This window comes from Callithrix jacchus, chromosome 14, assembly GCF_049354715.1.
Source record: "Callithrix jacchus isolate 240 chromosome 14, calJac240_pri, whole genome shotgun sequence".
NCBI lineage: Eukaryota > Metazoa > Chordata > Mammalia > Primates > Cebidae > Callithrix > Callithrix jacchus.
In genome coordinates this window covers 55,072,330-55,086,686 of record NC_133515.1, presented here as the reverse complement: position 1 = coordinate 55,086,686, position 14,357 = coordinate 55,072,330, and the positions used below count along the sequence as shown (strand labels likewise).

At 39.2% G+C, this 14,357-nt stretch overlaps 1 protein-coding gene across 1 annotated transcript in view; it reads left to right on the top strand.

Annotated features, from left to right (window-relative positions):
- Positions 1 to 14,357, top strand: part of LOC144579164 (uncharacterized) — a 134,071-nt gene that overhangs the window by 98,842 nt on the left and 20,872 nt on the right. Inside the window, exon 5 of the mRNA XM_078348435.1 lies at positions 4,898 to 5,000. Within this exon, the coding sequence (XP_078204561.1) occupies positions 4,898 to 5,000 (103 nt within the window). The remainder of the gene's footprint in view (positions 1 to 4,897; positions 5,001 to 14,357) is intronic.

Here is a 14,357-nt window from a genome sequence, read left to right as displayed (position 1 = left end):
TTCTGGACGGACTTCCCTCCCAATTAGGCTGGTTAGGGCTGAAGGAGGACTGGAGAAATGGGCTTTCAGGAAAGGACATGAAGATGAGATTAAGGGAGAAAATCAAATCTAATTATTTCAGATCTGAATCAGTGGCTTTTAAAATGAAGGGTCTACCTGGCTACCGTTAATGGCAGCTTTTCATAATTCTAAACTATTGCAAGACTAACTTTCCTTTCTTAAAGCTTCTCTGAACCCTGCATTGTCCAGCTTTTGTATCTTTCACTTTAACAAGCACTAAATAAGAATTACTTAAAGAATTTTAATAATTCTCACTGGACAGTTAATTAAGCCACGAGAAGTCTTTGGAACTGTTACTCTTTCTGCCTTTCACAGACAAGTGCTTCCATGGTTTCCAAGGAAAGAGGTCACACTTATATATATATATATAATGATGTGTGGGTTAGCAACTTTTTCCAGTAACAAATGACCTCCTTAACGAGCTGAAATTGTGAAATAAAAATCCACCTTTTGGTGGCCCACTTTCCCTGAACTCTCCTCTCCACTTTCCTCAAACTTCTTTGCACAGGAAATGAATTCCCTGTAACTTTGGCGGATTGGGGTGGGGGGGGGGCTCGAGTATGTTGATCTCAAGTTCTCCAAATTTTTTTTCCTCTATAAATCATACGGGCATGACCCAGCCCAGTCATTCATTTCAAATTTCTTCTTTCCTTTCTTTCTTTTTTAAAGAACAGCTTCTGTTTTTTCTCATTTTTGATGGATCCTACCACAAACTTCAGCTAGAGTAAGTGCAGACGGCCATAACACTATTCTCAAATAGAGGGTATTTTATTAAGTCCAGCAGTTAAAAATGTACAAAGTTCCTTGTAATAATCCATTCATTCTGTTCTCGCCTGATTCTTGGAGTAAGCCTGCACAATTATTCAAATCCCAGCTTTTAGCTACAGCATACACCTCGCCATGGGGCTATGCCTCTGTAATCTTGCTTTGGTCTTGCATGTCAAATGGAATTAACTCCCATAAGAAATGTGTGCGAAGACAACCCAAAGTGTCTAATCCTGCTGCTGTCTTAAATTTCTGAAACTCTGAGCTGTCATCTTTTTCTATTGCTTTGTTGAAGTTCTCACTTATGCTTCAGTCCATCCAAAGCTGAAGTTTAGGAAAATTTGCATTTTTATATATTTTTTCAGTTATACTCTCCCTTGGCCTTTTCACATGTTCTCTTTGTAGGAGGATTTTTTTTTCTTCCTTCAAATTTCAAGACCATTTTATACACAGTGGAATTTCAACAAGAGGTGAATTGACTTTTTTTTCCCCCGGTTGTATACAAGTTGATACACAGACAACACTACTTGAAGATTCACAAACCAAATCCAAACAGATATGTGAGTGTGTGGGTCTCTGTGTGTGTGTGGTGTGTGTGTGTGACTAAGAAAGAGAGCAAAAGACAGAGAGAGAGAGAGAGAATGTGTCTCTGAATGTTGTATGAGAACGAGGAGAGAAGAAATAATGATATCATTATTACCATACCTTAGCCACTCAACCTAGCTAATCAGAAAAACTAATTCTGTCTCAATTGAATCTCAAACTGCATCGTCTCCCTCATGAATAAAATGCTTGGTGAAATGAGCTCGGTTAGGTTAGTCTACTTGTATGTTGTATTAGGAGTAGATTAGCTTGTTGAGTAACTTTATACTTTCTTCCTTCTCTAGAGGGCATACTGTTTAAAGATCTTGAATATTGAGACAGTCTTCTTCTTATTAAGTGGAATACCAGATCCTGTATTCCACTTAATCACCTCCTGCAAATTCCTAAACTTGAGGAATCTAGATGAAGGCTTACTATCCAGAATGCAATATAAGCACTTAATAAATACATGTTGAATTCCTAGGAATAGGGACAGCGTGTTAGTTTTTAGCTAGAGCATACACTTCATCTCTTTCTGGGTGATTTATCTTGTTGCCTCAGTTTACAAATTGTATTATTCCACCTGGTAATGGAATCTGGCCAGGTTTTAGTGAATTCGCCTCACAGCCTGTGTGTTCAGTTTGATCATCACACGTGATACACATATTTTTAAATCACCAGTTATTCAGCATTGTGGGTTCCTTGAGGCATCTCAACTAAGTGAGGTGTGGAAGGGCAAAATTTGTAACTTGGTGTGGTGGATATTTAATAAGTGGTAAACCGCAGCATTCTCCATTTGAAAGCTAATTAAGGCCACTAGCTGACCGTGCTTGTGCAGAAAACATATTCATGGTTTAGCCATGGAAACAGTCATAACAGCGCTCAGCTAAAAATAATGGGCTTAAGAGACATTTTCACTGATCACTCCTGAATGCTTATTGTTTATTTGTCATATAAAAGTTGTCACATTTTTTAGGAAATACCCGGCAGCACCAGCTCATTTTAAAACCTGAAAGTTTTACTTGTGGCTGGACCATAGATACTAATATGAGGAGTGATATTAGGGGACAGCAGTGAGACCAAATTATATTTTTTTAATGCTATATGCAGGAATGTCTCAAAAGATAATCATCCCTTATGCTCTCTTGAGTCTCTTCCCTTGTTAATATTGGCCTTTAATACGTGATGTGATGAGTTTTTGTCACAAGAGGAGTTAACCCTCTAGCACCTATTAGCTTATTTTATCTAAATTGAGTTCGTGTTTGTTGAAGAGCCCTCCTTTACTGACAGATGATATAACATGAATTGTGTTTCTGTGTGCTCATTTTATCTTCACAATAAGAGTACTGGAATAAGACAATAGATTTTATTGTACAATATATTGCTTTGGCTAATAGGATTGAAAAAGCATATCAAATGTAAATATTTTTTCAGCATCTGGATGATGAAGTTGGATTGTATATCAAATATCTTAATGCTATTCTAGGATCCAGCAATATTTAGTGTCACTGAAATAGGGGATAGCAAAGTTTCAGGCAGATGTGACGAAAGCACAACCAAGGAAAAGGGGTCTCAAGGAGGGTGAAATGATCTGGGGCATTGTTAGGCTGGTCGATTGTAAGTTGTTTTTAACTGAACAATAAGAATTCTGTTTGAAATCACTCTTGGGAGTGGACACACAGTAATCTTGGTCCATGATCATTTCATTTAATTTTAAACTATCTTACTGACATTGAACCATATCAAGACCAGGTATTACAAGAATTTACTTCCTACTCCTTCATTCATCCACACAGCAGTGGGTCTCTAAGCACATCTCTGGGAGAATTTTGAGCTCAAATGACACTTTGACATTGGCAGGATTTGGTAGAGAAAAAAAAAGTGGTGCAATGAGACACGTACTTTCCACACCTTCCAAGAGCTAGAGCTCATATTCTGCATATGCCATCTTTTAACCAACTAGAGATAGAATCAAGGTCCAAGAGCCATAGGATTCAGATCTAGATTTAGAACATTTTCCTGCTTAACCTGGCCATATCTGCAGCAGAATATGTTAAACAGAACTGACCTAGAACTGTCATTCCTACAGATTCTCACTTATAGCTCTTTTTAGCCTAAGACTAGATGACACACATTGATCTCTGCCAGTATCAGTTGAGTTTCGGAGGCTCCATTTTCCTCATTGGCTACTTTAAATGAATACCATTTTTGCTGGTTTGTTCCTCCTCCTTCCCACTTTCCTTTCATTTTTGTTATTTGTTCTAATTTAATTTGAAATGCCCAGCATCTGACTGTAATCAGGTAAGGGGACTCAGGAGACTTCCAGCAAGAGCAAGTCTCCTGAAAAGGGTCTTTTGGACACAACAGAATGAGCCTTTATTTATTATCTGAAGGATAACAAAACGGGGAGTGAGCAAGACTGCACAGCAGCTGTCCTTTCAAGCAGCAGCTAACTTGGTGGAACACTTCCGTCCCCAGGGTGTGAACAGACCGCCCCTTGGCTCAAAGTCATCCGCTGTCCCTGGCTGCTGGCTCTCTAGGCCAACACAAATAAGCATAACAAAACATGCAGGGAAAGTGTCAACAGAAACCCCTTTTCTAGGAAGCTAGCTTTTGGAAATGAACTGGATTTGTAGTCCATACAAAGGCTTGGCAAGGTTTCATTGGCCATGGCCACACACCTTACACTGTGACTCCTATCCAGGTGGGACATGTGGCTTATTAGGCACATGTGCTCTACTTCCTCTGAGATCCTCCAGAGAAAGGCCTTGGTTTCCCTGTGTACCAAATGAAGATTACTAGGGAGGAACAAACACTGGAATTTGCAGAGGATCTCCTGGGTTTTTACTGTTTTATAACCTGAGAAAATCACTCTCTCTAACCCTCAGTTTCTTCATTAATATACTGGAGATAACAATAGTTTCCTTTATAATCATGGTGATCAAATAAAATGCAGAGATGTGTTATCATTGAAAAAAAATCACAATGTTTACACCAAGGTTAAGTTTAGTGTGAAGAGCCAATGAAAGCACATATGTGAAAATGCTTGAGAAATGGAAAATACTATAGAAATAAAAGATATGGCTGGGCTCAGTGACTCATGCCTGTATTCCCAGCAGTTTGGGAGGCCAAGACAGGTGGATCACAAGGTCAAGAGATTGAGACCATCTTGGCCAACATGGTAAAACCCAGTATCTACTAAGAATAGAAAAATTCGCTGGGCATGGTGGCAGGCATCCATAATCCCAGCTACTTAGGAGGCTGAGGCAAGAGAATCGCTTGAACCCAGGAGGCAGAGGTTGCAGTGAGCCAAGATCACACCACTACGCTCTAGCCTGGTGACAAAGTTAGACTGCATCTCAAAAATAAAAAAGAAAAGAAAAGAAATAAAAGATATGATCATGATTATTGTTATTATCTTCAAGGAATTTAGTCATTTTTCTCCATAACAGAAAACACATGGTGATCCTTACCCTACTTTTATACCTAGATCTGTCACGTCCAGAGGGTCTTCTGCCTTGCAAGGGGAAACAGTGAATGCACATCTGGCCCTTCATTTCACAGAAGTTGGCAGATAGCTCAGTTAGAGACAGGTAAGAGCGTTGTCCAGAGTCTTTCATGCCACAGAACTTACAGATACACAGTTATCTTGAGTATTTAATATTCATGTGTTGTGAGTTCCTCTGGGGTTGAGAAAAGGTAAAAAACTCGTGCTGATTCAGTTCCTGTAAGAGGAAAGCATAATGACATGGGATACTGTGAGCTCTGACCTATCAGACCACACCCAATGTCCAGCTATGTGATTTCTTTCAGGATGTGGAGACATTGGCTTTTCTATAGTTTGTAGCCTAATTACTTTTGGTCAGTGCAGGTGCTTTATCCTGTCAAATACATCTGCCTAAGAATGTGTGTGGGTAAAGGAGACAATGAGACTCTTCAGGAGTTAGGAAATAGAGGTAACTCAGGGAAAGGAAATCATGTAAAGGAATGACAAAACCTACAGCTCAGGCATGTTTGTCTCTTTATCCCTAGCACTGAAACCAGGACCAAATTCTTTGTGGAATGTTGCATAATTAAAAATAATTGCAAATTCCATTTGACCCAGCAATCCCATTACTGGGTATATATCCAAAGGACTATAAATCGTTCTACTATAAGGACACATGCACACGAATGTTCATTGCAGCACTGTTTACAATAGCAAAGACCTGGAATCAACCCAAATACCCATTGACGATAGACTGGATTGGAAAAATGTGGCACATATACACCATGGAATATTATGCAGCAATCAGAAATGATGAGTTTGTGTCGTTTGTAGGGACATGGATGAATCTGGAGAACATCATTCTCAGCAAACTGACACAAGAACAGAAAATGAAACACCGCATATTCTCACTCATTGGCGGGTGATGAAAAATGAGAACACATGGACACAGGGAGGGGAGTACTAAACACTGGGGTCTATTGGGGGGAAAAGGGGAGGGCCAGTGGGAGGGGGAGGTGGGGAGGGATAGCCTGGGGAGAAATGCCAAATGTGGGTGAAGGGGAGAAAGGAAGCAAAAGACACTGCCATGTGTGTACCTACGCAACTGTCTTGCGTGTTCTGCACATGTACCCCAAAACCTAAAATGCAATAAAACATTAAAAAGAATAATAATAATTGCAGAAGACTGTGACTGTGTTGTCTGTTTTTGTTTTGTTTTTTTGAGATGGAGTCTTGCTTTGTCATCCAGGCTGGAGTGCAGTGTCGCCATCTCGGCTCACTGCAACCTCCGCCTTCTGGGTTCATGTGATTCTCCTGCCTCAGCCTCCAGAGTAGCTGGGACTACAGACACATGCCACACCATGCCAAGCTAATTTTTTGTATTTTTAGTAGAGATGAAGTTTCACCATGTTAGCCAGGATGGTCTCAATCTCCTAACCTCACGATCTACCAACCTCAGCCTCCCAGAGTTATGGGATTACAGGCATGAGCCACCATGCCTGGCCTTGTGTCATCTGTTTTTAAAGTAATACTCCACTCACTTGAACCTATCGAGAACCTATCACAGTACCTTATAAAGAGTGAACACACCATGCTTTGTGATACCAGAAGGAACTTACAGCTGGGCATGGGAGAGTTCTTGTAGTCCCGGCTCCTCAGGAGGCTGAGAAGGGAGGATGGCTTGAGTCCAGGACTTTGAGGTTTCCATGAGTGATGGTTGCACCACTGCATTCCAGCCTGGGTGACAGAGTGGGACCTTGTCTCTAAACAAGACAAAAGGAACTTGCCAGAATTTGTGACACCCACACTTAAAGTAAAATGAAAGTCCCTGGAATTGTTGACAACATCTAGATGATGGGCAGAAAATATCAGGGCATGCTTCTGGCAGCCTGTGGAGTAATCAGCACAGCGAGCCTCTTTTCAGTGCAAGAGAAGGAATGCCAAGGACCTAAGCTAAGGCCCAGAAGTCAATTGACTTGCTTGGCATCTGGGAACATTTTCCAGTTGCTTTTGTAACACATGTCGACAAGCTTCTATGTTTATAAGGGGCAGTTGAGAGGGTGTGCCAGAGAATGGGGAAGCAGAAAGTGGGAGTTATGTAAGCTCTATGAGCCTCTGTGTCACCATCTATCAAATGGGCTAGAACTTCATGAATCCCACAGCTGTGAGGAATAAGTGAAATAATGTAGACACCTCATCCCAGTGTCTGGCTCAGAGGGAGCAATTTTTATTAGAAGGAATCACGTAACTCTTGTCTTTGGAGAAGCCCTTTCTCTCTCCCTGCCTCCTCCTTCCAGCCTTTGAGGCACCTCAGTAGTAATTAGCTGCTAGCACTTGGAATCTATCTGTGGAGAAGCAGTGTTTGTGAAAGGACTCTAAGGTGGTGGCATGAGGCATTTATTTGTGATCGAAGGCAACATAAGTTGCCTCTGGTGCTTATTGACTATTTCTAACTAGAGGCACAGAAATACACAGGCACTAAAGGGTGAGTTACTATTGGATGCTCTTCTCTGGATCAGCAGGGACTTGGAAAGCTCTTGGAGGATGTAGTGTCTTGCATCAATCACCAGTGACCCCTCTGGCTGAATATGTACAGGCAGAAAGAGGCTCCAAAATTAGCCTCTCTTCTCTTTAGCTGGATGGATGGAAGGTGAAATGCAGTCCCTGGAGGAGGAGAAAGTGTGTGTGGTGGAGGATTGAGCTGTACCCCGGAAATCCAAGCTGATTGCTCCTTTCCAAAACGAATTGGAAATGTCTTTATTTTCTATGGGCCTGTTAAAGTATATATATATATAGTAAGTTGACATCATGGGAGATGAGAAAGAGGAAGAAAGAGGTGGGAAGAGAAGAGAATGTTCAAGAAAAATAATTCCCGGAACTACTTGTTTGATGAATGAATTAAAATGGAGCAAGTCCTAAGACTAACTCCAGCATGTTTTCAAACGTGTGTGTTGAGATGGATTCATGCTAGGAGCAGAGGTGTCAGGTGCAGTATCAAGTTGGCTGATCCATTTTAAATGCCTTCCAGAAAAATTTCATGTGCTTATGAAAAATTTTATTGAATATTACTTCACCTAAGAATGCTAAAGATCTGGCTAAACCCTATAAAAGCTAGGAGTCATAGAAAAGGTGCTCTTCTAGGATATGCTAATGGCACTCTAGAAATAATGCTTCTCTTTTTAAGAATTGTTAGCATATATCCAGGGATTCTTCTACTTCCCCCACCCTAGTTGTAATTTCTCTTTTGGTAAAAAAAAAAAAAAAAGGAAGGCAGGAAAAGGACTCCCCAGGTAAAAGCACACCTTCGTGCCTCACATTTTCTAGCTTTTCTGTATGGTCCAATGGCAATCATCTTAATGCCTGTTTGAGAGTCACCAGTACTCAAAAAGCCTGGCAAGAAAATAGTAAATATGTGAACTTAACATTACTTCCTATGGTAAGAAATTTTCTTTGCTTCCTTTCTATAAGGCCTAAAACCAGTACATTGAATCCTGCTCCAGATGGATGTGTTATATAACCACAACCAGGCACACGCAGTCATCCCAGAGCTGACTGAGCCACAAAGGTGGAGAACTCAGTACAAGCCTGACCCTGTTGCTGCCAAAGCAAATCCAGAAGGCTTGGAACACATCTGTTCATGCACAAATAGGTCATCACCATACACGCTTGAGCTGTGAAGGGCTAGCAGAAGGATTTCTTTCTCAGAGTTACCAGGCCGTCTCAGTATTAGCTCACTTAGAGGGACAGCATGGTGGTGGTTTGGATACACTTGAGGATTCCCTTCCTAATAATAATAATTAGCGTTTATGGGGCACTTGGTACGTGCCAGATGCTGTTGAATGCACTTCACTTATATTAACACGTTGAAATCTGTCAGGAACACTATGAAATAGATTATTTCATAATCCTCATTTTATAATGAGGAATTTAAGGCAAAGAGAGGTCAAGTACTTTCTTCAAGATCATAGAACTAGCAGATAGTAGAGGTGGGATTTGAACCTAGTCTGTCTGTCTCTAGAGTATATGCTTTTAAGCATTATAGCATACTTTTCTGGCCTGGGCATACACTGAAGAGACTGAAAAGTGAAGATGCACTATTTGTCAAGATATTATATGTCCTTTAACCTGGTGAGGAAGGGAGGATTTCTAAGGAGATCTGAATTTATAGAGTACTCTTAGACTTTTTCTGTCTTCCAGGATCTCAATATCCTATCCTTCAGACAAATACACAAAGGAACAAGAAACCCATATAAACTGTAGAGACAGTTTGCAGATTTCAATAAGTTTTCCTAATGAGGAACTACTTCTAGGACAGCTTTTAACAATACAGGTACAAGAGGTGGCCTTAGGGTTCACACCAGGAAGACCAGCAGCTCTGAGGTAATGTTGGCAATTGTGAAATAGGTCCATTGCACTCAGCAGCAGTAAATGACAGAGAAAGATGTCAACCTGAAGGGGTGTACCATGTTGCCTAAGGCATGGGATTGAATTTATAAAATTGCAAGCATTCAAGAATATCACACAGGACTCCATTTGCTTCTGTTTGTAAATTCATTCAGGAAAGGCTTCAAAATTTATGTTACGAGAAAATACAACATAGTTCCTCCTCTTATGGTTTCTTCCCCCTCTTCTCCCACCCCTTTCTCTTCCCACCACCAATACCACCATGCATTTTTAAAGTCCTTTAAAGTTTTCAAAGTGCTTTCATATACATACTTCATTCTTTATGTCAGGTCAGGGCAAAATTTTATTGCATTTGGCCAAAGGCCATTTTGAAATTTTGAAAGAAAAAAGGAGATACGATGTGATCTTTGAAATAAAGGGATTAAAACAGAGCAAAGTTAAAAAGGATTTATGAGAAAAAAAAGTAAAAAATTATATAAATCAGATTTTAGAGTTGAACTGGAAAAGGACTGACTGGCGAAATACTTCACGTACTTTGTAAAACAGTTGGGGTTTAGACAAAAACAACTGGAAGATATACACAAATTATTTACAAATAACATTTATCCATCTTTGATTTTAAAATGCTAATACATGCTAATCACAGGAATATTGGAGGATGTAAAAGTCAAAAGTTGAAAATGCAAACATCTATAATATCAGTATGCATTAAAAATGTGATTATGTTTAGAGTTACAATTTTCTAGTCTTATCTTAAACACACACACAAACACACATACACACATGACAGAGTTTTAAATTTCTTCATGCTGCACTCAGATATGCAAAAAATAAATGCTGCCCTGTAATTTATAGAAACTGTGACCTGGCCCACACACTACCACTTTACTGAACTGCAGAAACAACTTATTGTCCTTTGGCAACATCTTAATCTCTTCTGTGTTGTAAGGCTAAGTTTATTTTAACATTCAGTCCATTCACAGTTATGATGGTTTATAGAGGCATCTTTCAAAGATGTAGTCTCTTTAGAAAAAAGCTTAGTGGTGTAGATTGCTCTCCTAGTCCACTGTTCCTCTTCTCAAGATGGTGCCCTGCCATCTGAGGAATAGGGCTGGAGCTATTAGAGACTTAAGAGTGGAATACAAAAAGACTAAAAATGTCCATGCTTCTGTGATGACTAATGCCAAAAAAACCTGCCTTCCTCCAGACTGACACCTTGGGAGGCACATTTGTGTGAGCACAACCTGCATAACCCTAAGCCCATCCCTTGTTCTGTCTCCACGATGGGAGAAGAGGATGCTTAGCTCCATGCCCTGTCTCTGACACTGAGGGTTCTCTGTAGCAAGGTCTCTCCTCTGCCTGGATGTTCTTTGCTCTGCAGGCATTAACAGTAGGTTTGACTGGGGACCTGCTGGCCATTGTGTGGTCAGTACTCTCAGATAATACCCACATGTCTCTGACTCATCTCAGTTTTTGCTGATGTGTTTTGTGTCTCTGCCATGTAGTGGCAGACAGTCTTTAACAAAGAGTCCTCCCAGAGTGTTTGCTGAGGAGGCCCTTTGCCATTTGTCATAGGGGGCTGGTCCCCTGCCAAGCCCAATACCCTCAACTCAGCCTCTCCTAACTCCTAAATCTTGCCCACGCTACATAGGAAGTGAGGTCAGTTTACAGAATATAAATTCTGAATCTTCCTCCTCCTAGTGGGGCGGCATCACTAGATTCTTTTATGTAACCAATCCACATTGTATATCTGTTGAGATCATTTCAACTTCTGCCTGAATGAGAGCTGTTAAATTAATGGAGGATCAAAGGAACAATGGAAGAGATTTTAAGAAACTTTTCTAAAATGTATAACATGCATCTTGTATCTTGTCCCCAGTTTGCATTTTTTTCTTTATGAAGAACTTGAGCCTCTTTAGAGGTGTTTTAGTGCTTCTGCATCTCTTGAGTCCAGAAAAAATTTCAAGAGAATTCTATGATTCAGTGATTTTGATGTTTGCTAACTTTATATTTGCTATCTAGAACAACCTTTAGTGAAAATCAACAGATGGGTATATGGAATCAATTTTAGAGATGACTTCTACAATTGATGGAATGTTTATGTTTCCACTCAAATTCACACTATTTTTTTTTTAATAATAAGTTGTCTTCACCCTTTTACAAAGGAGACTGAACAATACTATGCAAAGTGAAACAGCAGAATCTCTAACATTGAGAAGATTTTCCTTCAGTTAATTAAAGGAGCAAGAATTGTGGAACTTTATAGCCATTTAATTATGTCATTAAGGTATAAGTTAGCCAGCAAGGATGGACATAAGATGGGAGAGACCACTACAGGCCGCTGTATAGAGTTTGACCTTTCAAGGCTTTTCCGATGCTTAGACTGTGACTGTATTTTTGAAATAATGCAATTGGATTGACACATTTGTTATAAAGATATTTAACAATTTCATTAAAGTGACATCAATATATATTTTTCTAAGGGAATTTGAATATTTTTCTCATTAGAAGTGCTAAACACAGCTTGCCTCTGAAGGTTAAAAGCTAAAAAAAGTCTTCTCAGTGTGATTGGCAGCATGGTTAGGCGTGCTTCTGGACACGTGTATCTGTTAACTTCTTTCTATCTCAGTTTCTCAGGTGGCAAGCAGAAAAAAATAGTAATACCTTTGTAATATTAATCCTAGCTGCTATATATAGACTAATTTATTTGGTCCTGTATCTCAAGGCATTTATTTTCTTGAACTTAATCCTCACAGCAAACCTATGAGGTAGCATTATTATGCCTGTTTTACAGGAAGTGATGCAAACTGAGCCACATAGTGGAGTGGAATTTTAATCCATCATTTATCACTAAAAGACCATCATCTTGTCTGCTCTGGTTAACTATCTCCCTTCTCTAGTCTACCAAATTTGCTTTGAAGATCAAATACAATAATGTATGTAACGATACAAGTTACTTTCAAATTTCTATTTAAGGTATTTTTCCCCTCCCTATTTATTTCCACTTACATTTTGTTTTCTTGCACACAAGAAAACCAAAGTTGATTGAAAAGACTCAAAGGAAGAGAGGAGAAAATAATTATGAAGTGTGGTGATAATTTTAAATGCTAAAAATAGAGAAGAAGATATCATCATAACATCTATCTATGTGTACCTTTCTTTGATTTGTCTTTGGCTTCTGTCAGAAGAATGATAAAATTATTTATAGTTTTTCTATTAGAATTTGTGGTTGGGGGAGAATTATCTATGACACTTTATAATTTAAATCTCAATTAATTAAAAAAATGGCAGAATCCCTATTAATGTGTCCCTTGAAAGAAAAGTTGTCTAGACCACATGCTCTCCTGCTAAAATTGTCTTCTTCACAAAGGACATATATATGTCCATGAGAAACAAGTTCCTTTTAGGAAATATTAGAATAAAATTTTCTATTAGAAAGTTGCAACTACATAGGCCTCCTGGACAGTAGGAGGAATAACTGGAGTGGAATAATAGAGAATAAAAACTTTAACAAAAGAAGTGAAAGATCTCTGCAAAGAAAGGTATAAAATACTGATCAAAAAATTAAAGAGAAGACAAAAAATGAAAAAATATCCCATATTCATGGACTGGAAGAACTAATATTGTTAAAATGTCCATACTACCTAAACCAATCTATAGATTCAATGCAATCCTTATAAAAATACCAATGACATTCTTCACAGAAATAGAAAAAAAATTACAAAAAATATATGGAACCATAAAAGACCATGAATAGACAAAGTAATTTTGAACAAAAAGAATAAAACTAAAGACATTATAGTACCTGACTTTGTACTAAGTGTACTACAAAGTAATAGTAATCAAAACAGCATGATACTGGCATAAAAGCGGTCACATGGACCATTGGAAAACAATAGAGAATCCAGAAACAAATCCATGCATTTATAGCCAATTCATTTTTGACAAAGACACCAACAGCATACACTGGGGAAAGGAGAGATTCTTCAATAAATGGTTCCCCCGAAAAACTGGATCACCATATGCAGAAGAATGAAACTGGATCATCTCACCATAGAAAAAAAATAAAGTTAAAATGGATTAAAGACTCTGCAGGCCGGGCGCGGTGGCTCAAGCCTGTAATCCCAGCACTTTGGGAGGCCGAGGCGGGTGGATCGCGAGGTCAAGAGATCGAGACCTCCTGGTCAACATGGTGAAACCCCGTCTCTACTAAAAATACAAAAAATTAGCCGGGCATGGTGGCACGTGCCTGTAATCTCAGCTGCTCAGGAGGCTGAGGCAGGAGAATTGCCTGAACTCAGGAGGCGGAGGTTGCGGTGAGCCGAGATCGCGCCATTGCACTCCAGCCTGGGTAACAAGAGCGAAACTCCGTCTCAAAAAAAAAAAAAAAAAAAAAAAGACTCTGCAAACACCTCTTTTTCCTTTTCCATTAATAGTGGAATGTATATGTGGTCAGCTATGTAACATTTTTTCAGGGATACACCGATACAGGTATTTATTTTCATATGATGGAGACACCCTTCCCTATAAGCCTCAACACAAACATCTTCAGGGTAATTTGCCTCACCTCATTATCCCCCCTCCATATACTTCAAATTCAATTTTTGTTGGCCCCTTGGTATCATTTAGATATTCTAGTTTTGTGTTCTTATGATGAAGTTTTAATTGTAGCACTTACTTTAAAGCAATACAATCAGATTATTTGTCTTTATTTCTCCAAAAGTCACCAAAAAGCAGTTGAACTGTCTCTTTTAAATAAAATATTATATTCCCAGGATTTAGAGTAATATCTACTCCATAATAGGGGCTGGGTAACGGTAGATGGTAAATAAACTGTTCAGTGGAATCGCTGCATTGAATGAAGGGTACAACATTTGGGTTAAAGGAGAGAATCGCCAATGAGGAATAGTAAACTAAAACGAGTTGGCTTCAAGAATACAAAAGGCTAAAACATGAGTTCTGTTAAGAATATCTGCAGAATTCCTGCTTTTTCATCTGCGGAAAGAGAACAGATTTCCTCGTGTTCTCCAAGGTTGACCACAAAGGTATAACTAAGCTC